The sequence below is a fragment of the Pygocentrus nattereri genome, chromosome 2 (genome assembly GCF_015220715.1).
Source record: "Pygocentrus nattereri isolate fPygNat1 chromosome 2, fPygNat1.pri, whole genome shotgun sequence".
NCBI lineage: Eukaryota > Metazoa > Chordata > Actinopteri > Characiformes > Serrasalmidae > Pygocentrus > Pygocentrus nattereri.
Window position 1 is genome coordinate 53,787,617 of NC_051212.1, and position 26,204 is coordinate 53,813,820.

The 26,204-nt window shown below is 44.7% G+C and overlaps 1 protein-coding gene across 6 annotated transcripts in view; it reads left to right on the top strand.

Moving 5' to 3' along the window:
- Nucleotides 1-26,204, top strand: part of kmt2cb (lysine (K)-specific methyltransferase 2Cb) — a 150,016-nt gene that overhangs the window by 27,722 nt on the left and 96,090 nt on the right. For all 6 annotated transcript variants that reach the window (XM_017703452.2, XM_037535644.1, XM_037535648.1 and 3 more), the window contains exons 3-7: nt 808-896; nt 7,579-7,732; nt 15,616-15,783; nt 21,895-21,992; nt 22,887-22,996. In XM_017703452.2, the coding sequence (XP_017558941.1) occupies nt 808-896; nt 7,579-7,732; nt 15,616-15,783; nt 21,895-21,992; nt 22,887-22,996 (619 nt within the window). The remainder of the gene's footprint in view (nt 1-807; nt 897-7,578; nt 7,733-15,615; nt 15,784-21,894; nt 21,993-22,886; nt 22,997-26,204) is intronic.

Sequence of the window (26,204 nt, forward strand, 5' to 3'; positions counted from 1 at the left end):
CAGGTGTTCAAGCTCGCTGAAACCTGTGGGGAATGTTGCGCCTCCTCTTGATGCTCAAAAGAAGCAGAAACGACCAGCTGCTTGTCTAATATTGTAGGACTCTTGGAACCGGAATCTGTATGGCTGATGTTTTCACTGCTGAGCTGCTGCTGCTCCGACTGTTTGAACACACTCGAGTTGACCGGCTCAGAAGAGCAAAGGACAAACCGCGTTTTGATCACTTTTCTTAATGTCGTCATTATTATTCAAATTACCGGTAAAGTCTTAGATTTCAACACGTTATTGTAGACTCTCAGAATTCGGCCGCGTTTCTCTTACAGGCTGAAAAGGAAGGTGCGATATTTGACTTTTCCTCTGGTAATTTTCCGGTTTCTGTCATTGAAATTTCTACTTACTAATTTCTGATTGCTTCCTAAAATAACCTCTCTCTCTCTCTCTCTCTCTCTCTCTCTCTCTCTCTCTCTCTCTCTTTCTTTCTTTCTTTCTTTCTTTCTTTCTTTCTTTCTTTCTTTCTCGCTCTCTCTGTCTCTCTCTCGCGCTCTCTGTCTCTCTCTCTTTCTTTCTTTCTTTCTTTCTTTCTTTCTTTCTCGCTCTCTCTGTCTCTCTCTCGCGCTCTCTCTCTCTCTCTCTCTCTCTCTCGCGCTCTCTTTCTTTCTTTCTTGCTCTCTCTCTCTCTCTCGCGCTCTCTTTTTCTCTCTCTCTCACACACACACACACACACACACACACACACTCTCTGTCTCTCTCTCTCTCTCTCTCTCTCTCTCTCTCTCTCTCTCTCTCTCTCTCTCTCTCTCTCTCTCTCAGGAGTCGTGGTCGGGGAAAGGCTGTGGTTGACGATGAAGACAGCGTGGACGGGATGGAGACAGCAGAGTCTGGCGGCACACAGGAGCCAGGTGGGCTTGGAACCGTCCTCCTTTCCTCCTCTCTCCTCATGTTCCCACCCCCTTTATCTTTCTTCCCTGGTAGGATGTAGCTGCAGGAGCCTTCCTGAAACCCCACCTCTCTCACGATCCGTTTGACCACTCTGATACCCCCGCCCGGATCCCTCGGCGAAAGAGCGCATCGAGATGCTCGGTTCTCTGTTCCCGTCTGCCGTTACAGATGGTCTTCACTGCGTTAACCTTCACTCGGGTGGTCTTACTTTTACCACCCTGATGTTGTTCTAGCTAATATTAGCTAACACTAATGCAGCTAACTGATGAGCACAGCTAGTGCTTATTATGAATGTGTTTGCAGAGCATTGGTCACGAGCAGTGAAGTTTCAGACAATAAAGTCAAAATAAACAGCAAATCGAGCGCATTTTCTAAAACGGGGGTGCGGACCTGGATACTTTGCGTTGATTGGGGTACCGCATTTAGCGCGTTATCCACTAGGAACATTTTATGCAAATGCACAAAGGCACAACTTTGTAATTAATGTGTCACCAGCACAAAATAAAACCCTGTTTAACTCATTCATTCTCTGTTGAAGCCCATTCAACAGAGAAAAGAAAGGACCGTTATTATTTGTTATAATTGTTTGATTCGTGTCTGTTGTCTTGGCAGAAGTGTGCACACATTTTGACTTTAACTGTTGAATTTTTATCTCAAAATAACGATGTTTTCTTGATATTTTGACTTTGTGTGGAAATAATGACTCATTTTTAGGGCATTGAGTAAGAATGCAGAGCAGTGCTCATCATTTGAGACAGTAGTTATTTAGAGAGAGTCGTTGATTTGATCAAAAGAATCATAAGTTCTACGTGCGGAGTCATAATATTGGGAAAAGTATTCATTATTTTGTCATTAAAATTCCAAGTTTAGTCACATTCTGCTCCCAGTGATGGAGAAACTTCTAAAATGTGGTTTCACAGGTGTTAAATAACTCGTTAACACAGTATTTATTACCAGCCTTGGTTATTATAATAAACTCATTCTGAGAGGGAAACTCTCATAAAGGGAAATGCCGTGGGCGAAAAGCTCAAAGAGAGCAGTGACCGCACCTCTGACCTTATTATGGGCGTCAAAGAGAAGGTGTTGGAAACGTTCCTCAGAGATTCTGGTTGGTTATTTGAGTTCCTGCTGCCTTTCTATCATCTGGAACCAGTCTGCCCATTCTCCTCTGACCTCTCACATCAACAAGGCGTTTTCGTCCACACAACTGACCGCTCACTGGATATTTCCTCTTTTTCGACCGTTCTCTGTAAACCCTGGAGATGGTTGTGTGTGAAAATCCCAGCAGATCAGCAGTTTCTGAAATACTCAGACCAGCCCGTCTGGCACCAACAACCACGCCACGTTCAAAGCCCCTTAAATCCCCTTTCTTCCCCGTTCTGATGCTCGGCCTGCACTTCAGCAAGTCGTCTTGACCACCTCTACACGCCTAAATGCAGTGAGTTGTGGCCGTTTGATTGGCTGATTGGCTATTTGTGTTAAAAAGTAAGTGTACCTAATAAAGTGGCTGAGTGTACACGTATACACAATATACACAAACCACATTTTAACTCATCACATTTTAAAATCCATGATCCTCATTTAAAAGTTTACCTGCAGGTTCTTTACTGTGTCGGCGCAACAGCAGAGAAAACCGCAGCCGCGCAACACGTTTGTTTATTTGCGTCTCCTAGTAGCGGAAGGTCAGTGAGCTCCGTTCGGTACAGCAGCGGCTTAAAAGTTGAGTAGTGTGTGATCTTAATAGTTTAGTGTGTGAATTCCAATATTTCAGCGTCCAGAAAAACCTGCGAAAGCCCGTCGGACGGTGTGAGACGCCCAGTTGTTAATAATCGGTCTTTAAAAGTCGTGCAGTGAACCCAAAGCTTTTCATTAGACTGAACAGCTTTAATTTCAGGTTTGACCAGCTGCTGGTGTTTCTGTGCTGTTAGTGAAAAAGTGCAGGTGGGCAGTGACCACGCCTTCTCACATCACATCATGGGCACTAATGGGCACTAATGGGACTAATGGGGTTGGTCATCTGTAGTGAATTGTGACCGTCACTTTTAATGTGAGTTTATGGTGTGAAAGTGCAGCAGATCTGCCCCAAAGAGCCGTCGTGGTGGATCGCCGTCATTCCCGAAGCGGTAGATTCGTCTCAGTCGCGATTCTTTAGGAGACGATTCGGTGCGTCCTGAAATCTGAAATTTTCCGTTGGACGCAGATTTTCATTTTTGCCTTTTCCGATACCAAAACCGTTGCTAGCGCTAATGCTAATCCTAGCTGCATAGAGTCGTTCGTCTTGGCCTCTCCCACCACTTCCTTCGTTTATTTTCTCTCCCCTCCCACATCCACTCCTCTGCTCCATTCTCGCTTACACCTCCTAACTCCCCCACCCCCCCCATGTCCCCCACCCCCCCATCAGTTTATTCTTTCAGCCTCTTCCCCTCCCCCTCAGGCTCGGAGCAGCCAGGCCTTTTCCTCCGTAAACAAAATCACAAGTTGGAGGCCTGAATTGTTTTTTTTTTTTTTTTTTTTCTTTTTTTCTTTTTTCTTTTTTTCGTTTCTCTTCCTCCACCCCCCCATACCACCCCCCCCCCCCCCCCCCCCCCCCCAACCCAGCCATGCAGCCGCTGTGACTCAACGCTCTGGCTGCAGAGGAGGGGCTTTTAAGAGGCTTGCCAGCGCACAGTCCTTGAGCAGGATTGATGAGATTTTTTTTGCTGGGCTCCACACGGCTCCACTCTTAGACTCTAATTGAAAGGATTTGACTCCAGCCACAGAGCTGCCGTCGGGATACCCTCTCTCTCGCTCTCTCGCTCTCGCTCTCTCTTGCTCTCTCTCTCGCTCTCTCTCTCTCGCTCTCTCTCTTGCTCTCTCTTGCTCTCTCTCTCGCTCTCTCTCTTGCTCTCTCTTGCTCTCTCTCTCGCTCTCGCTCGCTCTCTCTCTCTCTCTCCTCGCTCGCTCGCTCTCTCTCTCCTCGCTCGCTCTCTCTCTCCTCGCTCGCTCTCTCTCTCCTCGCTCTCTCTCTCCTCGCTCGCTCTCTCCTCGCTCGCTCTCTCCTCGCTCTCTCTCTCTCCTCGCTCGCTCTCTCTCTCCTCGCTCGCTCTCTCCTCTCTCTCTCCTTGCTCTCTCTCTCTCCTCGCTCTCGCTCTCTCCTCGCTCTCTCTCGCTCTCTCCTCGCTCTCTCTCGCTCTCTCTCGCTCGCTCCATCTCTCGCGCTCTCTCGCTCTCTCTCGCTCTCTCTCTCTCTTGCTCGCTCTCTCTCTCGCGCTCTCTCTCTCTATCTGTCTCTCTCACTCTCTCTCCTTGCTCTCTCGGTCTCTCGCTCTCTCGCTCTGTCTCTCTCGCTCTCTCGCTCTCTCGCTCTGTCTCTCTCGCTCTCTGTCTCTCTCGCTCTCTGTCTCTCTCGCTCTCGCTTGCTCTCTCTCACGCTCTCTGTCTCTCTTTCCTTGCTCTCTCTTGCTCTCTCTCTCTCTCGCTCTCTGTCTCTCTCTCGCTCTCTCTCTGTCTGTCTCTCTCTCTCACTCCTCACTCTCGCTCTCTCTCTCTGTCTCTCGCTGTCTGTCTCTCTCTCTCTCTCTCTCTCTCTCTCTCTGTCTGTCTGTCTGTCTGTCTGTCTGTCTCTCTCCTCGCTCTCTCTCTCTCTCTCTCTCTCTCTCTCTCTCTCTCTCTCTCTCTCTCTCTCTCTCTCTCTCTCTCCTCGCGCTTGCTCTCTCATTTCGAGTTTGAGGTGCAGTGGGAGCCAGCAGAAGGCTAATGCTCTAAAAGCTTTTTAAAATCTAATCTTGTGCTTTTTTTTTTTTTTTTTTTTTTCTGGACTGTTGGCCGTACTTGACGGCCTGTCATGTGGCTGTTACTACTTAAGTGGTGTTGAGTTGAGTGTGCATTTTGTGGCCAAAGCTCCAGATCCTGAAATAGTTTGGTGTTTGGATGCCAGTAAGGCCTTTAGCTCTGAATCGAGCCACGTCTACCTGCGGTCCTGTAGATCCGTCGGTCAGTCCTTAGGGTGAGCAGGCTGCACTGGGGTGGAAGCGTCTGCTTAATTTAATCATTAAGATGTAAACAGAGCCGTTCAGAGCTTTCTAAAGAAAGTTCCTACATGGAGTGGTTATGAATTCACTGCCTGATGTGTGAAATGTTGTTTTACAATAGTTTTAAAATAAAGTTTTGGCCTAAATTTTGCTTTTTAAGATCCATTGATGGCAGAGAGGTACTTTACAGGGTGAGGCAGAAGAAAATGTTTTCTACCACTGTTTTATGATCATTCCATATAAACTCGGAAGACACGTGTAGGTTCACTGGAGGTTTTGGATGGTAAATTGTCTGTATTTGTGTTGTAGTCATGGCGACGTCTGGTTCTTGTCAGTCGTGAGTCTCATTTTTGCTGATCTAGTTCAGACAGACTGATGTTGATATTTCACGTTGACATATTGATACGACTCTTTCAACAATGGTGGTTCTTTAAAGTAAAGAAAATGGTTCTGTATACAACCATGAACACTCAAGGAACCCTTTGCTCGATTAAAGGGTTCTTTGCATTGTTAAACAGATCTTCAGATTGATGGAGAATTTGCTGCAGATGGTTCTTCTCTGTAAAGCGTTCTTGTATTGTTACAATGTCAAGCTTGTACCAATAAGAACCCTCTTTTTGGTGCCATGTAGAACCATTTTCAGAAAGTTTAACCTAGAACCATATAAAACACACTCCATCAGTCTGAAAAACTAACTAACCTTTAATCATGCAAAGGGATCTTTTGAGTGTTTTATGGTTCTATATAGAACCATTTTCTTTACTAAAGAACCCTTTTTAATTGTGTAGGGCTGTTGGGGCAGATTTTCAACACAAAGGTCGAAAATACGACTAACTTATGACCAAATGAGTCGGTTACGTTATATTCCTAAACTTTTAACTCTGTTTTTTTATGTTAACGCAGTCACTAAAGTAGCTTTTTCTCATTTGAGAAGTGTCACTAAAGTTTGGCCTTTTCTCTCTCAGAGCGACGAAGAGAAACTTCATCCACTTGTTTCAGTAGAGTTGATCACTGTAATGGTCGTCTTACTGGACTTCCTAAGAAAACAATACGTTCTTTTGTCTGAGACAAAATACAGCAGCGTCCTAACAAAAACACCACGGAGAGACCAGATCAGTCCCGCTTTAAAAGAGCTGCACTGACTGCCGGTATCACTCAGGATAGGGTTTAAAGCTCTGAATGACTTCAAAGCACCTGCTTATATCACAGAGTGTCTGTCTGTCTAGGTTCTAGTATGTGATCTTAGATCTGCTGATACTGACCTTCTGCAGAAACGTGGACTCTTTCAGCTCTTTCTGCTCCTAAACTGTGGAGCAGTGTTAGAACTGTGGTACTGTATGAGGAAGTCAGGTGTAGCTGAAAAGTATGTTAGGGTGGTGCAGGACATGTATGAGGATAGTGAGACAGTGGTGAGGTGTGCAGTTGGAGTGACAAATGGTTTCAAGGTGAAGGTGGGGTTACATCAGGGATCAGCTTTGAGCCCCTTCTTGTTTGCAATGGTGATGGACAGGTTGACGGATGAGGTCAGGCAGGAGGCTCCATGGACCATGATGTTTGCAGATGACATTGTAATCTGTGGTGAGAGTAGAGAGCAGGTGGAAGAGAATCTGGAGAGGTGGAGGTTTGCACTGGAGAGGAGAGGAATGAAGGTCAGTAGAGACAAGACGGAATACATGTGTGTGAATGAGAGGGAGGCAGGTGGAAAGGTGAAGATGCAAGGAGTAGAGGTCGTAAAGGTGGATGACTTCAAATATCTTGGGTCAGCCATCCAGAGCAATGGACAGTGTAGAAGAGGGTGCAGGCAGGATGGAGTGGGTGGAGACGGATGTCAGGGCTGATGTGTGACAGAAGGATAGCAGCAAGAGTGAAAGGGAAGGTTTAAGACAGCAGTGTGTCCTGCTATGATGTCTGGTTTGGAGACTGTGGCTCTGTCTAAAAGACAGGAGGCTGAGCTGGAGGTGGCGGAGATGAAGATGCTGAGATTTTCGTTGGGAGTGACCAGGCTGGACAAGATTAGAAATGATCAGATCAGAGGGACAGTGAAGGTGGAGCAGTTTGGAGATAAAGCCAGAGAGGCCAGGTTGAGATGGTTTGGACATGTGTTGAGGAGGAATAGTGGAGATATTGGGCAAAGAATGTTGGAGATGGAGCTGCCGGGTAGAAGGAGAAGAGGTAGACCTCAGAGAAGGTTTATGGATGTAGTGAAGGTGGACATGGAGATGGTTGGTGTGAAAGTAGACTACACTACACTACCCGCTACACTTCCCAACCACTTCGTCCACTTTAAATTCTGCTAATGTCTAGAAAATATACTGTAGTATTGAATTTTGTCATGCGTTGCTGTTTTTATAGTGCACTTTTCTCCATGCCTCCTCCGTTTCTCTTCCCTCTGTGGTCAGTTAGGCTCATAATTCTTCATAGTCCAGATGGCCAGTTGATCCCTGGTCAGATGTTAGTGATGAGGTAGAAGTCATTTCACTCGGAATAAGAGAATAAGCATTATGCACACAGCCGCTGATGGTCACCGTAAGGGAGCAGTAGAGTGGTGGGGTTTTGATATTGCAGCGGAATAAAGCATGATTTCCCCTGCCTCGCTCGCTTCTCTCACTCATCCGTTTTCTGTCTCTCTCAGATGGAAAAGGTCAGCCGGAGGACGGAGAGGGCAGCGCTGCAGTGTCGTCGCTGTGTGGAGAGGAAGAGGAGCAGCCTTCGTCGTCGCCCGTCTCTCCCCACTCTGAGGCGGGGGAGGCAGAAACATCAGCGGCTTCTGGAGGAGCTCAGAGCAGGTCAGAACCTCGCACTGCACTGACTCACTTCCTCACGGGGGAGGAGTTTGTTTACTGGAGAGGATTTGAATGTGCGTTTGAGAGCTTTGTGAATGAGGGAAGTTAACTGTGTGTTTTATGTACTTGTGGAATAAAAGCCTCGCTGTTCGCCTCGGCGGAATAGACTCAGGAGCTGAATATTGGCGGACCCTTGTTTGATACTCCCATCGTGAATCGGGTGCCGATGCCAAATGTTAAACTTTTATTTATTGTTTTTTTTAAACCCGTAAAAGATGCAGTTATTCTGTAAAACTGCTGGATTTCTGTCTGAATTCTCACTTGTAGTTCATTAGAGTACGGAACGTGCAAATCGCTGTTGTCAGAGCAAAACCTTGCGTCTCTCTTTTTCAGTTCAGACATAATTTGTCATAGCTTGTCGTCTTTTACATCGTCTGTAAGTTTCACGATGAACGGCCCAGAAGAAATGGCCCAAAATGAGGTGGGAGCAACGTCTGGTTCCATTGACTTGCATTAAAAGTAAAGTATGTTTTTTCCTGTAAAGTTATCAGATTGGAGATTGAAGGTTTTGTTCCAACAGCAGCGGATTCTAGATGTTCAATCTACCACATTTTTGTTCATAGGAAGAAAAAAAAAGACTTTTTCTTATGATTTCAAATTAAAATCATGAAAAATTGTGTGCGAAGTCGTATTTTATGTAGCTAACAATCTCCAGATAGGCTTCGAGTCAACATGCGTTCTGTAACATCCACAGTAAAGATGTTTGTGTTTCACTTGGAGCGCTGCAATAAAATGTAAACAAGCACTGCTGTTAGCGATTAGGACACTAGTATAAGCTGGAATTACTATAGCAGTGGAAAAACGAGTTAAGTGGTTGGTTAGTGTAGCGGGTAACACCTCTGCCTTCTACGCTGTAGACTGGAGTTCAATCCCCCACCCTACACTATACCAATAAGGGTCCTTGGGCAAGACTCCTAACACCACCTGTGTAAATTGCTCTGGATAAGACCGTCTGCCAAATGCCATAAACGTAAACGTAAAGCAGAGCATAGCACTGTCCACTGGCATCGTACACTGCACAGTGCTGTGCACAGACGCATGATCTGGACTCGGTGACTATTCGGCTCTCAACGTAAACAAGTGCAAGAACTTGAGAAGGTTTTCTAAACTCTGCTTTCGGGGGAGCCGTAGTGGAGCTCTAACACTGTACAGTGGCACCGCCCCTCCCCTGAGGCAGCCAATGAGAGCAGCTGTGCTTAGCATACAAAAACATTGAGAGTCGTATGATGACAATGATCTGATAACAGGTGAAATAGCACAGTGGTGAGTTCCTCTACTTGAGCTCGAACTGTCTGATCATTTATTTTATCTTGATGTACAAACTGATTTATTTTGCTGCTTCTATCCGTTCCAGGACTGAGCTGCACCAGGTTCATACTTAAGTTTGGGTGTAAAAAGTGTTTACCAAGTCCTTAGTTGCACTAGTCAGTTTCAAACTATCTGCTTACGAAATTTGGTTGCACCACGATAACGTTCAGAACCGATCAGTAAACCTGCTGCCGTGGAAACTGACTCTGACTTTTTCAGTGGAAAAAAATATCCAGCATAGAAAAGAACAGCATCTACGGGTTAGACTGAATAAAACTAATCATCTCCAGCCGCTGCGCGTTTATGCTTTAATATTTCCCAGAGAGAACCAGATATGCAGCTTTTTAAAGGAAGGTTTCTGGACAACCGACACAACAGCAGCCTCAGTTTAGCCGTTTGGAGCTGTGGGTGTTCAGCTTCATGCTCGGAGCTTAAACCAGGGCGACGATTAGAGCTGCGAGGAAAATCACTGCATAGTGTTTAGAAGTTTTAGCTTAGTTAAGCAAAAAAGAGGACAAACTGTGTCAGAATTATTAAATAAATCCATGGGAACAGATGACGATTGTGTAGCGTAGAGCCTCAAATGCTGCTGCTTTCATAATAAGTCCCTTATTATTATACTATTTACATAAGATGAATTTCTGAACGTGGTATTGTTTTATTGTTCGAAGTGATGATTGTAAAAATAGCAATAGATACAGGGTGAGTCAAAAGTCACAGGCACAGTTTTATGTCAGAAAGGAAAGGGAAAATGACGGATCTGAATACCCCAGCAAGTAATGGGTGAGGGGGCCTATCTTTTAGGCTATGTCCGGGTTGGATATTGGATCAGTGGCAAGTTTTTCCAATGGTAAGGTGGTCATGTAGCAGATCAAAGAAGACTGGAATTGTGTCAGAAATCAATCGCCGCAATCAGATTTGCAATATCTCTTGTGGTTCAAAAGTTACCAACACAAAGTTACAACAACAACTGGGAATGTTGCCTGTGATGCAGCTATGTGACGTGTTCGATGTGCTGTCCCTGGTGCTGAACACAGAGCTGAAGGCGCAGGATCCAATTGTTAGGAACCTGTGTGAGAATCTCTGGAGAAATGCTGTCACAAGCCTCCACGACGCGGTGCTGAAGGCGGTGTTTGTTGCGGATTTTCTCAGCATACACGATTTGTTTGAGACGACCCCAGAGATAAAAGTCGATAAACCCCAGAGATAAAAGTCGATAAACCCCAGAGATAAAAGTCTATGATAAAATAGAAAATATAATAAAACCTGTCCTATGACTTTTGACTCACCCTGTGTTTAGAAGAGAGTAATACGTCTCCTTTAACTGCTGCTGATAGTAGTTCGTATGTTGGAAAGTCCAGCTGGGTATTGTGTTAGTAAGTCTAGCCAAGCTTTGGCGCACTTTGGCCTTGGCATGTTTATTTGTATGCTTCTCTTTTCTTGCTCTACGTGCCTCTAAAGGAGCCAATCACATTAAAATGACGAGATGTTTGTTGCTGTGGGGTTTTTTTTTTTTCCGGCAGGATTAATGATTTGAATTTCCAGCAGGACGTAGCCAAGAATTGATCACAGGCACAAATCAGTATCCTTTTTTTTTTTTTTTTTTTTGTTCTATTTTAGCCCAACGTGGGCACCAGGTTGGTTTACTGGTTTAGGAGTTTTGATCATCGGCCTGAACTACTACTAGCACTACTACTACTCCTACTAGCACTACTCCTACTACTAGCACTACTACTACTCCTACTAGCACTACTCCTACTACTAGCAGTACTACTACTACTACTACTGCTACTACTACTAGCAGTACTACTACTACTACTAGCACTACTACTAGTACTGTTAGCACTACTACTACTCCTACTACTACTACCACCAGTACTACTACTACTCCTACTACTAGCAGTACTACTCCTACTACTAGCACTACTACTAGTACTACTACCACCAGTACTACTGCTAGCACTACTACTACTACTACTACTACCACCAGTACTACTACTCCTACTACTAGCACTACTACTACTAGCAGTACTAGTAGTAGTAGCAGTAGTAGTAGTGGGGGTAGTAGTAGTGTGGGGGTGGTAGTAGTAGTAGTAGCAGTAGCAGTAGTAGTGGTAGTAGAGCTCAGTTTCAGCTCTCATGCCCACTTCACTGTGATTTTTGATTTCAACCTGTGATCTTTCACACAATACGTCTAATTTCTTTTCCTTCATGTACTGAACAAAATGGGCTAAATTAACCATGCTGTCCTGATCTTGCGCCTGGCCTCTGTGCTGCGTATACAAACTTAAAAACCTGCCTTTTCTCATCGTAGATTTTGCCACAGCCCCACGTGTGAAGAAGTCTGCTGTACTAATGGCATTAAATGGCTGTTTTGACTGTAGGTTTCTCCATTAGCCTCACGGTTTAAATGGAAGATTACGGAATGTATTATTCATTATTGAATTATTCAAATTGAATAATGTCTGTGTGCCGCCAGTGTCAAAATCAGCGCCCTCAATTATCAGCGTTTATCAAGAACCATGTGAAGACTTTAAATGTCAGTGGGGGGTTAATACACAACTGCACACTGAGCTCTGTGTGAGTCGGTCTTCGTCGTCTGCGTTAGCTCCAGTGCGGTGAACGGGCTTGTGCCGAAGTGTGTAGAACCGTGGAGATGTGACGAAGACTGGCGCTGGATCAGGATTAAGTCTCGCATTAAAGGAGCAACGTGGAAGATGAGACAAACAGTTTATACACCATGCCTGCCTCGTCTATTATAGCAGCACGAAGTGCCGTGAAGAGTAAACTATTGCCATACGCTGTTATACGGAGGGATAACTGCAAGGAGTAAAGATAGATTATAAAATATACTAAAACAACGATGAAATATGACGTGCAGTATGAAAAATAACGTAAAATCGCATAAATATTATGCAGCCGACAGTGCAGCGGTGCATTTCACGTCCAGTGAACAAACTGAGTGGCACTGTAAATACATGGGTGTATAAATTAAGTGGTGGTGCATAGTAAAGAGTGTGTGTGTGTTTGTGTGTGTGTGTGTGTGTGTGTGTATACACATACACAGCATTAAGATCCTGTTGCTAAGCAACGACTTTCACAGCTGTGGGAGACGCTCAAGCCGTTTGAACCGTTTTACTTCTTACTTCACCACAAACATAAAAAAGACTGTTAAGGTCACATCTGACCGACAACCGATTTGGTCCGACTCTGAAGACGAGACGACACTAAATTCCCAAACTGTCGTCGCCGCTGAGCAGCTTTTCAGTCGGCAGCTGTGACAGAAGATCAGCTGAACAACCTGGAATCAGCCAGAAATGAACCCAACACCATTCGCCAGACGCGTCTGATCTTCAGAGTCGGACCAAATCAGACTGAGCCATAAAACTGAGCCAGTAAAAAACTGAAAAGCTGAAATCACTTTTTACACACAAGCAAAGTTTCAGTTTCAGATTTATTTACAACTTAGTTCCAAGTTTAAGTTGAATAAAAACTGGCTTTAAACTCAGGATCACAGATGAGCTCCTTTACTATGTTGATCTGTAGGCGTCTGTTCATAAACATAAACCAGCCCAAACTCATTTACTATAAAATGAAATGGTGTTTGTAGAAATTCAGAAAAAAGCCGCGTCAGTCTCGACTGCATATGTGGACATATTTCTATATTGAGCTCTATTTACACAAAGTTAGGTTAGTTCATCATTTATGTTGAACAGACTCTCCCAAAGTTTTACGCTGCTGCGCTGACGTTGAACCGCGTGCTGCACTGGGTCGGTATGACCAACAGGTCAAAACCAGCTCTAAACAAAGTGACCGCTGGGCCCTGATTGGTGCTCTGGCTTTGCGCTTCTTTCGTTTTGACATGTTACGTTTTTATACACACAGAAACCAAAAGGAACGACAGATTTCTCAAAATGTAGGAGGAAAAAGTCGGATATTAGACTCTGAAATGTAGTGGAGTGAAAGGAAAAAGTCAAGAATAATACTTAAGTACAGAAACTCATTACAATTACTTAGTTACTGTCCACCACTGTCCAGAAATAGTCAAAGGTCCAGATATTTACCGATGAGTGTTGGCTTCTCTTACGAAGGAACACCGAACCCTACCAATTACTCTTGGCTATTATGAATAATAATAACAAAATATTAACCAGTGCTTTCCAAAAAAAGTGAGTCTACAGTCCTAAATTGCGTTATTTATCAGTATGTTGTCATATTGTCCACCCCTAGTCTGTACAGTCCATATACGGAAACAAGGTCACAACCGTTTGCGTCTGTCTGCCTGTTCCAGATGAAGTGATAAGCAGTGTTGTTCCTGCAGACGGTCAGTTGCAGAGTTTTTGCAGTGGAAGATGTGATTTTGATGCATAAAACCGCAGAAATTCGAAGTAAATTCCATATAAAAATGTTAAATACGAGAGGAATGTAGGTTAGAGAGGGACAGAGAGCTTTCCCTTCTCCAAACAGTGCAGTCTCTGATGAACTGCTCTGTTTATGTTCTCAACCACTAAATTCACTGTAGACTGTTACGCGTTTGTTTGTGCTCTGTTGTTTGTTTATCCAGCGCGCCGCCGCCCTCGCGCACACACAGTAATCCGATGTGAGAGCGGATAAAGGCTGCAGGTAAATCTGGTTGTAACTGAGCGGAATCGGTGGTGGAAGCAGCCGCCGCGTGGATGGAGGCTGATGAATCGACTCGATGCATATCTGGAGACCTTCTTAATGGCCTCCTCTGCTTCCACTCCTTTATTTTCTCTCCTCCTCCTCCCTCCTTCGGCAGCTTCCCATCAGACGGCTCGGCTTTAGAATGACGAGTTTTATGTGCAGTTTTATGTGAGTCATTTCACTCAGAGGTTGTTCAGTGTAAGAACGAGAAACATTTTTCGTAGCATCTCCAAGAGGGCGAGTCGAGCTGCATCAAGCCGGTAGGGTCGCAAACCAAACGCCTGCTTTTCATCAGAGAGTCCGCTGTGTTTTGTCGTGTGTGTATTTACGAACGAGTGCCGAATACTTGTTCTCAAAGTTGCCCTTGAGATCATCCAGTCTTGTTTGCCAGTATCTTCCCAAGTCTTTTCTTACTTAATCCTGAGAAAAAGTCTACGTCAGATTCATGACGTGTTCTTGAAGCGCAGAACCGTTCTCACCTTTGTGCTTGAGTGTGTGTGTGTGTGTGTGTGTGTGTGTGTGTGTGTGTGTGTGGGGATCCTGATATAACCCAAGAACAATGCAGACATTATTCATACACCCACCAGTCGTTGGCAGAGATGCAAAGTTCAGGTCCAGAAAGTAAAAATCCTTCCCAGGATTTTGTTCCAGCGGCTCGGCTTCTCTAGTTAGATCAAACCACCGGCTGAGCTGTCCAGGCAGTTGGAACAAAATCCTGGGAAGGATTTTTACTTTCTAGGCCTGAACTTTACACCTCTGGTCGTGGGCTGGAGGTTAGGGAACCAGCCTTGTGACTGGAAGGCACCTAACCCCCAACTGTTCCCCGGGCGCTGTGGATAGGGCTGCCCGCTGGTCACTGCCCCTTAATGTTCGTGTCCACTAGTGTGTATGTGGTGTTTCACTGCATGGCTAGGTTAAGATTGCACCACCACCACGTCAGTGTTACTGCAGCGCTGAGAATGACCCACCACCCAAACAGTACCTGCTCTGTGGGGGTCCATGGGGGTCCTGACCACTGAAGAACAGGGTAACAGAGTATCAGAGAAACAGATGGACTACAGTCTGTAACTGTAGAACTACAGAGTGGAACTGAACGGTCAGTGGAGCTGATAAAGTGGACAGTGAGCGTAGAAACAAGGTGGTCATGATGTTACGCCTGATCTGTGCATCTCCAAATAGACGTGTGGATAGCCAATCAGAAAGCAGCTGATGACATCCCAGTAGCTGCGGCCAACTTTACATGGAGTAGATTTCAGACACTCCATGTACATCTGTGCATACGTGGCTGTCAGCAGGAACTGTGCGCATCACAATATTTCATTTATTAGTGCGTTTGGTTAAGTTATTAAGCATATTTGTCTGTAGTGAAGACAGTCAGACGCCCCTTTTGCGTTCATGTACATCTGGGAAGAGCATCTGAGGCTGAGACTAGTCAGTCATATATATATATATATATATATATATAATAGGGTTTTTTTTTTTCGTTTTTGCCATGTTTTTGTTTGTTTTTTGACATCAAAACAAACAGAAAAGGTGCAGATTAAGCCAGTTGATACGGAAAGTAAATCAAGTGCAGGTGTAGTTTGTTAGATAAATCTGTATGTATGAAACGAGAACTTTCTAGAAGGATGAAAGGATGTTCTTAATGTTATTGCGTCTGCTTTTCTAAATTTGTGTTGGTGCATTCATCATACAGTGTAAAAGGCAGTGGTTTCGAAAGATTTCGACAGCGGTGATGGAAATGATTAAGAGCCATAATAAAATGTTTGGCAGACCGACGTCGGAGGCCGAGATTTGTGACGTGACACATTTTTGTGTTCTGACCCGAGTGCCTGTTTGTGTTCCTCCTCCAGTGAGCAGCTGTGTGCGCTCTGCCACTGCGGCGCTCGCAGTCTGCTCGGTCAGGGCGAGCTGAAGCTCTTCAAGGCCACGCCGGGCTTCGAGGCCAGAACGGAGGGACGCAGCCATGGCGACAGGAGTGCGGCCGACAGCCAATCAGGGAGGAGCAGAGGCCCGGAGAGGTGAGCTGATTGGTGGAGAGTGGTCTGGCTGTTGAGTTTGCTTTGCCTGTGACGGACCGGGATCTGGTCAACCGACACGAGTGCAGTGGGAGTTTGCGGACGAGTCGGATCACTTAAATCACGCCCACGGAGAGATTCCGATGCTTTGTGTGACTGTGAGGGTTATTATGAGGAATAAACAGTTAAAAAAATCCAAATCATCATTTCTGTTGGCCAGAAAAACTGTGTGCTGTTAGATTTCTAACAAATCAAACTCAGTTCTTATGTAGAGATGCACCGATACCTGATCTTTAGCATCGGCCGATACCGATACTGACTCCGTCTAACCTAACTCACCTACAAGTCCTGATAATCGCACAGTTATATATTTAAAATGTTTTATTTGGGTAAAATCTCTTCTGCATCACAAATAAAACACTCAGCTTGGCTAGATAGCATTACTCGTCGGATTATGTTTATTAGATGCTTAAGAAAACGTATTTTTGTACATAAACTGCTATCGTTACACTGAGAACCCGGCAGCTCCTTCTGCTCTCTCAATAACATGAGCTCAGACTTTAACCTCGTATTCTCCAGGGAATATTTTGGTCTGTCCATCTGAATTTAAATGACCAAATCGTAAGGCGAATTTTTCAGTAACTGCGTGAAATAAATGTACATTTTTATTTTATTTATTTATTTATTTTGTAAAAGCCCCTCAAATGAACAGAACCTGTGTTTTATGATCTCCACACGTCACTACATGCTTACAATTCACTGCTGAGAGCCAAAAATCTCCGCCGCTCTTTGTGTTGTTCTCTAAAAGTAATGTTTCCAGAGCAGATCACTGAAGAGACGCCGTCTGTTTATAGTTTAGAGCCCAGATTTGGGGGAAAACTAAATGTCTGAAAGCAAAGATTTAAGAATCCGAGGACGCGAACCAAAGAAGTGACCGCGCCCTTTTAGCGGCTCACACACATTCTGGGTGACGAGCCCAGCTGTCAGTCAGTGAAGCTTCACGTTGGCTCCTGTGATGCTGGTGAAGATGAAGCTGATCCTCCGGGAGCGACAGGCGTTCGTTGGCGGTTGTGATTGTTTACCTCTGGATGAGCCAAAGCGTGCATTTCCCTTCTTTACCGTTTTGGAGAAGTTTATGTTCTCAATGTGGTGATCATAAGCCGTGGCGATTATCCTGGGAATCTCCTGGAAAATGAATTTCTGAGGAACTCTGGGTTTGGACAGGCATTGAAGCCCAAACTTGACCTTTACCCATGACTTCACTCCCAAACCTTTCATCTGAAACTCGTCCCAAATTCACTCAATTATCACTCACGTGGTTTTACGATGCGTAGCTTTGGTACTAAGCGCTTGAGCCGATGGACGGAAAATGACCAGCTGAGATAAACTGGTTGTGGACGTTGTTGATCGTACCGTGAAGAGGTCAGCGCCCTCCGCTCATCAGTTCCTATCTCCGCTGAGCTGAAGGGCCTGTTGCTACTCGCCGTTCGAAGCCCTGAAGTGGTTTGTTTGTTAGATTTGGTTTGATTTACTCCAGCAGGTTCATCTCAGCTTTAAGTTAAGTGATACTTTTTTAATCCCACAAACGGGGAAATTCCACCTCCGCATTTAACCCATCCGTGAAGTGAAACACCACATACACACTAGTGAACACACACACTAGGGGGCAGTGAGCACACTAACCTGGAGCGGTGGGCAGCCCTATCCACAGTGCCCGGGGAGCAGTTGGGGGTTAGGTGTCTTGCTCAAGGACACCTCAGTCATGGACTGTCGGCGCTGGGGATCAAACCGGCGACCTTCCGGTCACAGGGCCAGTTCCCTGACCTCCAGCCCACGACAGCAGCTCATAACTGTAATTTTATTTCGATTTATTTTGATGGTTCGCTGTTTTAGCGAAATTAGTATCTGTAGCTCCTCCTTCTTAGACTAGACGAGACAAAGTGCTTGAGGCTACAAACGAGTCACAGTTATCTTGACTCGTCACCAGCCTGGCAGTCTGAGTCCAGTCGTTTACACACAAAGAAGTCGAGAGTGTGCGCCGACACGTCTGTCCGCTCAGCCTCCTTCTGCACGCTGTTCTTTGCTAGAGCACTCTGTGTTTAGCCCGTGATTATCCAGCAGCTAAGTGAAGCCCCACAGAGCAGGATGTGAGCGTCCGGGCTCAGCGTGAGCTCGGCCCAACAAAGGGCCCTCCCCGGCCTCCCTTGGACAGCTGCCTAATTTGTCTCAGCTCTTTGGAGCCAATCAAGCGTCTCCCAGGGGCCTTGATGACGTAATGCTCAACGAGCGTAGTGCTGGCAGCCCGCCAGCACGGCCCAGCTTTGTCATCTCCAGAGCTGCACAACCGGTCAGCGGGTAGCAGCGTGGAAGAACGAGACACAAACAAAAGATCGGATCGCTGCTCCTGATGTTTTGGAACTGTCAGCAATCCGGACACAACAAAATGTTTTTATTTACTTACTATTTTCACATTGAAGAATAATAATAATGATGATGATGATGATGATGATGATTCACCAAAACTGTGTAGTAATGCATCTGGAATTAGCATTAGATATAGAAATATCTATTTAGTCCAGGGGTCGCAGCCCAAATGCCAAGAAGAACCATCTTCTCCTTTCGACCAAAAACCAAACCACCTTGGCAGCCACAACATTTCACACCCGTTTTACCGTCTTGGCTGTAAACGTGTCTCCGTATGTGCTGATGTTCTCGCATAGGCTGAAAAATGTCATCTGAAGAAAACGCAGACTGGCTTTGCTCTACGTTGAGGGTGAATTAGCAGTTCTACGTCAGCGTTAGATGTTCGAGCCGGAGAATGAGAAGCTGACCTCCGCTTTATATATATGTGAGAACATACACACACTGGAATGTTCGGCTCTGTGGAGAAGTGCAGACTATACGAATCCAGTCCGCCAGTCCAGCTCATCTTCTCCTCGTAGAGTGTTTTGGAGACTGAATGTGAAGCGACGTAGATCTTTGTTCTTTTCTGGGGTTGTTCTGGTCTGTTGTGTTGGTTTTTATCCACCTGCAGAGCTGTTACTGCAGTAACGGTGATGAGGCGAGTCCGTCAGAGCACAGGGTTACATGGAGACACGGTCTTCTTAATGATGATATGAATTGCTGCTGAGCAGCGTGTGTGTGTGTGTGTGTCTGTGTGTGTGTGTGTGTGTGTATCTATATCTCGTTGTTGTCAGATCAAAACCTCGTATCTCCAAAATATTGACTTTACAGGAGAAGGAAAAAACCTGCTTTACTTTTAATGGAAGTGAATGGAACCAGAATTTCTTCCAAGTCATTTTGGGTCCAAAAAAAACACAAAACACTGAGATAAGGTTTTTTTATATATATATATATATATATATATATATATATATATATATATATATATATATATATATATATATATATATATATATATATATATATATATATATATATATCGCTGCTGTCAAATCAAAACCTCGTATCTCCAAAATAGCAACTATACAGGAGAAGGAAAAAACATATTTTATTGTTAATGTCAATGGAACCAGACATCCTATCGCATAATTTTGGGCCATTTCTTTTGGTCGGTTTATCATGAAGTTTACACACAATGTGAAAGGCAGTAGGTGTGCTCAGATTATGTCAAAAACTACGAGGAGATACGAGGTTTTGCTCCGACAGCAGCGATTATATATACCTTACTTATGCCTTCCCATCCCAATAGATAAACTGCGCCGAGATGCAGTAAGATGTGGAGGGTTTTGACGATGTCTTTATCTGTCTGTACTGAGTCATTTCTCAAGGACTGGCTTATCAGTCAGTGACGTCATGGCGATAGATGGCTCCTCGCGGCTAAATTAAACCGGCTATGACTCAAAGCCTCCAGTCGCTGAATGTCAAGTGTGAATTAGCTCTCTTTTCTCTCACTCACTGCTCGTGGTGGAGAGACAGCAGACGGAGCGCGTTCAGACGAATGCGAACGCAAAGCGCTGTCCATCAACTCCGTCTCAAAGGCCAAGCCGAGCCGCTGACATTTACCGCGCCGTTTGCTTTCGAAGGCTTGTTTTGCTTTTTCTTCACCACCAGCCTCCTTTGTCTTATTAGACATTAAGCCGGGCCTGTTTGCCGTGGTGTCGCCGTTGATATTGTGCTTTCTATTCTTCAACTGTACCTTCTTCTGTGACGTCTGGAGCTCCTTATGAGTTCCTGTCACAGGAATAATTTTATTCCAAACTGTTTTTGCCCAAATTTTCATTTATTAATTAATCACATTTAATCGCCTCTTTCTCTTGTATGTCCGCTGTGGTGCTGTCAGGTTAGAGACTGTATCTCATCTGTTGCTGCACAGTTTGTGTTCTCTGATTTTTCATCAGTGGCCAGCTTCTGACCACAGAGCATCTCTTGGCTGGAGATCTTTGGGTTGAGGTCCACTCTCAACCCATCAGTGACGCTGACACGTAAAACCCCAGCAGCATCACGGTCACATGCTGCCATGTCCGCCTTACTGCTGTGCTGAGAACAGACCACCACCCAAATAATATCTAGACATGGGCAGTCCTGTGGCTAGAAACTGACCGATGATGAATGGGGTACGGGGGGGTAATTAACTGCAGCAGCAGACGAGCTACGGTCTGTAATTGTATACTTACAAACTGGAGCTGTAAGGTAAGTGGCCAGTGAGTGGAAGTACAAGATAGGCGTCTCAAATGAAGTGCACAGTGACTAATTAAGCAGGATTAATAGTTATATTCAATTAGTTAAGGTGTAAACAGAGTTATTCAGTGGTGGTGATGGGAACCAGACGTCCACCTCTAAAAGCTCCCTCACAGAAAGATATTGCGTGAAACGATTATGAATACACTGCTTGATGTCTGATGTCTTTTACAGTAGTTTTGAAATGTTTTTATATATATATATATATATATATATATATATATATATATATAGTTGTCAGAAGAAAACCTCGTATATCCAAAATGGTAACTTCTTCTAAATCTACTTTAGCTTTAATGTAAGTCAATGGAACCAGAATTTTCCCAAGTCATTTTGGGCCGTTTCTTTTAGTCCGTTCATCATGAAATGTACATACAATGTAAAGAGCAACAGGCATTTTCAAATGATGTCCAGAGTGTGTGTGTGTGTGTGTGTGTGTGTGTGTGTGTTTATACGCGCACACACACTGGCCACTTTATCAGGTACACCTGTTACAATTACTTGTTAACACAAATATCTAATCAGCCAATCACACGGCCACAGCTCAGCACATTTAGGCCTGTAGAGGTGGTCAAGACAACTTGCTGAAGTGCAGACCGAGCATCAGAACGGGGAAGAAAGGGGATTTAAGGGTCTTTGAACGTGGCGTGGTTGTTGGTGCCAGACGGGCTGGACTGAGTATTTCAGAAACTGCTGATCTGCTGGGATTTTCACACACAACCATCTCTAGGGTTTACAGAGAACGGTCCGAAAAAGAGGAAATATCCAGTGAGCGGTCAGTTGTGTGGACGAAAATGCCTTGTTGATGTGAGAGGTCAGAGGAGAATGGGCAGACTGGTTCCAGATGATAGAAAGACAGCAGGAAGTCAAATAACCAACCAGAATCTCTGAGGAACGTTTCCAACACCTTGTTGAAAGTCTGCCATGAAGAATTAAAGCAGTTCTGAAGGCAAAAGGGGGTCCAGCCTTTTACTAGCAAGGTGCACCTAATAAAGAGGCCTGTGTGTGTATGTGTGTGTGTGTGTGTATATATAAAAGTATTCGTTGTGGATGGATACATGCAGGGTGTTGTAGGGTGAAGTAGCTCCCATCAACATTACATAGAAAAATTTTGGATAGTAAATAAAGTGGCAGTACCGGTGTTCTAGACATCGTGACCCCTGGTTCCCATCACCACCAGTGTAACGAGTCTGTTTATCTACAGTGAACCTTTTCACAACAGACTGAATGGCTTTGTTTACATCTTGATGCTTAAATTATGCAGAAAAGTTTAAAAGTTGATGGAACACTTTATGGCCTGAATCAGATTCATAACTTTTATTTCATTTTCTGCAGGCACTACAGTCTTTACATTCTGGCCATGTTGATCTAGAAATCTTCTGATTCCTCCTCTCCTCCTTCTCCGTACTCTAGTGCTGGAACAGATGAAGCAGGCAGCAGGTCCTGGGATGAGCTCCACCATGTGGGTTTACCGGATGACACAGACGTCCATTCTCTCTTCGATGAGTCAGGTAAGATTAAGATGAAGTGACCCTTATTAGTCCCACAACAGGGAAATTCCACCTCCGCGTTTAACCCATCCCTGCAGTGAAGCACCACATACACACTAGTGAACACACACACTAGGGGGCAGTGCGCACACTTGCCCGGAGCGGTGGGCAGCCCTATCCGCAGCGCCCCGGGAGCAGTTGGGGGTTAGGTGTCTTGCTCAGGGGCACCTCAGTCACATGCTGACGGCTCTGGGGCTGGTTGCCTAACCTCCAGCTCATGACTGCCCCCTGTAGGCCACAGTTTCTTCTAGCATTGTCTGTTCAGACAGGAGTCCTTTCATTGAGAGCTTGAACTAGGCGTGGTCATGCATAGGTGGCTTTTTTGGACTATTATTTGTAAAGATTACTTTAATATTTGATATATTTAAATATTTAAGTTGTACATTTCCATACCCCCACCTCTCTTCATCCCTTAAATGAAGAGGAATAAAGGCTGTTGTAGTTATCGTGTCTTCAAGACTGCTATACATAAACTCTGTTCTGAGTGGCTGCCCTGTGTTGTGCTTAGCTTGGGTTAAATTGGAGTGAACAAACTGTTAAGTTTTGCACTGAAAACTTAAACGTCAGGCACTCCTTTTGGATGTGGAGCTCTTTTGGAAAGCTGCACTGATCCATTTGGTTGCTCACAGCCGGGAACAGGACGTTTAATCCTGATATGTTCAGCTCAGTCTGCAGTAACAACACTCCGCGTAACTTCAGTGTAAATGGGAGGAGCTAAACTGCTCTAGACCAAATGAGCCTTCACATGTAAACACGTTTGTTTTTGAAATCGTAACGATCTTTTCTTGCGGCTTATCCTTCGTAGATGGACTGTGTGGGTTTATCTTCTTCATCTTTTGTTTTATACGCTTGCAGGTCAGTGTTGGGCACATCAGCAGTGTGCTCTGTGGTCAGAAGGTGTGTGTCAGGCAGAGGACCAATCACTGCTCAACGTGGACAGAGCCATCCACTCAGGGAGCACAGAGGTGAGCTTTTATTAAACTGGATCACGGAGTGAAACAGTGACGACAAAGCACTCTCAGAGCATTGCCTGGATCGTAGAGCTGAAGCCACATTCGTTTTTACAGACAGTATTAAATAAATAACCCATATACGTCTTCAACCTGTGTGTTCATCGCGATAATGTTACCTGCAGTTTTTCAGATAAACATGCATAAATGCTTAGTGATCACGTATATATTAGCCTTTTTAACCACCGGTGGTCCCAAACCGCACTCGGTCATGTTCTCCATAACGTTCATATTCCATAAGCTCCATTCAGAAGCTGGGCGTCGTGTGAGGCTGTAGCTCTTCTTTCCAGTCTAATAGACGGTGATGTCATTTTAAACCCTTATAATAAAAGAAGCTGAACTTTGTTTTTCTACTGAAAGTCGAGCCGTTTTTCCCCAAATCTGGGCTCTAAACTATAAACAGACGGCGTCTCTTCAGTGATCTGCTCTGGAAACATCACTTTTAGAAAACAACACAAAGAGCGGCGGAGACTGTAGTGAATTGTAAGCGCATAGCAATATGTTTATGATCATCAAACACATTTTCTGGGGAACTTTTACAAAAAAACCCCCAAAAATATACATTTATTTCATGCAGTTACTGAATAATTTGCCTCGTATTGGGCAGTTTGGGCATGTGAACTCAGATGGGTAAACCAAAATGTACCCACCAACATTGTGGCCAGAGTTCATAATCATGATGTGCTTGCCGTTCTGAGTTGGTACTCAGCGTTGCTCTGTAATGGACATGCTTATGAGGTTTCTGATATTGTAAGGCACACGGTCATCTGAAGCACCAAAATAAAAACCGACAAACTGAAACCGAAACTCAGACACGGTGGAAAGCGAAACGTTTCTTTATTAAAATAAAGGAGGAAAAATAACTCGCATCTCTGATTAAAGGCCGTCCTGTTAATAGGACCAAGCTGAGCCATGCGTTAAGACGGCTACCATGAAATAAGCTGTAATGAGCACAATGTCAATAAGTCCTGTATCTGCCATTAATCCAGCATCGTCAGTGACGGAGAACAGCTGCTCATCCACAGCAGTGAATCATTATTTTTAGGTAGACTTTGCACTTTGACTGTCTTTTGTGACATTATTTCAAAGCCTGTGGGTGCAGAGGGCGTCGGCGTGCAGGGACTTTCCTTTCTGCTTCTCTTTCGCTGGGCTGTGTGTGTTGGCTCGTGTTTTCAGGTGCTGTTAAACCTGTAGGGGAGAAGTTCTTGATGCGCGACGTGAACGGGGATTATAAATCGTGTGGCTGATGTTTCTCATAAAGACCATGAAATAGTGACTTAGTGTTTATAGTGACTTTCATTACCTTTTAACTTTTTTTATCAAACATCTGCCGAAGTCAGAGACCTCTCTTTGATTGCTTAGTTTCCAGAACGGCCATTAAGTACAAGTTTAATAGATTTCTTTTAGTAGATTAGATACAAGATCATTCATTTGCCTAAAGAAGGAGCAAATCACACTGCAGTTCAGGAATATATATAATATATATATAATCATTTTTTCACTGAAGAAACCTTAAAGAACCGTCTCTTTCATTTTTGTACATATTAAGTGCGAACTCTTATTCCATTCTTGCATACAACAGAATACGATTGGGGTGGGTGGGCTTTGGGCCCCCAGTTGTTCAGAATGGATTGGAGGTCCACAGCACAAAGATATAAGATGATCCAGTTGCATAAGGAAAACAGGAGATTCCGAAACCGGAGTTCAAAAAAGTGAATAAAAAGCTACAGAGAAGATATGGCTCCTAGCGACCACCTGGAAGACCTGGTAGACCACCAGAACTGCCCCCATCAGATAAACCGCACTTAAAGCTTTCATCTTTGGTGCTGGAAAAGAGCGTGGGGGTTGTCTCCTCTTGGTACGCGACGTAAACGGAGATTATTAATTGCACGGCTGATGTTCCTCTTGGAGACTGATTGAGTAGATGTATTATGAGATAATCCGCTTGCATAAGGAAGGAGAAAGTCAAGGGAAAATAAAGGGGGGGGGGTTTTCCAAAAATGGAGTTTAAAAACAGATTAAAGGCTACGGAGAAAACAGGGGTCCTAACAACCACCTGGAATACGGGTTAGACCCCAAAAACTGCCCCTGTCAGATAAACAGCGCTGAAAGCTTTCGTCTTTGGTGCTGAAAAAGAACAGCTTGTAGTTATTCGCCACTTTAATCGTACAATAATTAAATAAATGGGGGTCTCTGACTTTTGCTGCAGTGAGTTTCTGTGAATGTTTCTCTTTTAATTTAAATAAATAATAAACTTTTTTTAACTGGAGGTTTTCAGTGGCCTAAATTTTAATGCACTCCTGATTGGTGGAGTAACAGCTTTCATTACGTGTTAACTACATCATCCTCCTCATAGCACCAGTGCAAAGCTAAAGAAGCAGACTTGAGACACCGAGCCTGCCTCGGCTGACTCGACTAGTTTTGACTTCAATTAGATTTTTCATTTCAGCTTTTTCTTTGCTTTGGATCCTTTTTAAATCCAGTGATGGTTCAGTGTTTGTAGACTAGGACACGGAGTTGTTAGCACTGCTGTGTGTGTGTGTGTGTGTGTGTGTGTGTGTGTGTGTGTGTGTGTGTGTGTGTGCGCGCGCAGGTTTCAGAGCTAAAGGTCGGCGCTGATCAGCTGGCCCACTCGGCCGCAAAACAGAAAAGGTCACTGCACTCCACAGGACCGCAGCCGCCTCAGCTTAGACCTTAGCGCACACGCGCGGCCGGTCACTCCGCCCGCTCGAGATGAATCTCCTTTAATTACGCCTCTTTCTTTTGATGTGCCGCACCAGCCAGAGTGGCACAGTTTATCTGGAGATAAATGGTGGGGGCGGATGAGGTGAAAGTGAGCCTGCGGATGGAGCCGCGAGCGCCCAGCCTCCGTGCCCCTGCGCACGGTGCATCTGTTAAACTCCCGCTATGCTACTTCTCCATGCATGCCTCACTGACGTTCACTCGCTGCCAGCGCACCAGCGCAGGTGCTCACACAAACACATCATTAATCTAATTCACCTTGTTTCTGACACACTGTTACCCACTGTTGTCTGGACAGTGTTCAGGGTGGCTGCTGCTGCTTTTGGCTGTGATTTTTAATTTTCTCCATTTATATTTTTTACCATAGGTGACAGCAGGGCTGACCGATTTGGATAAGATGTCTAAATCTGCCTGATATTGC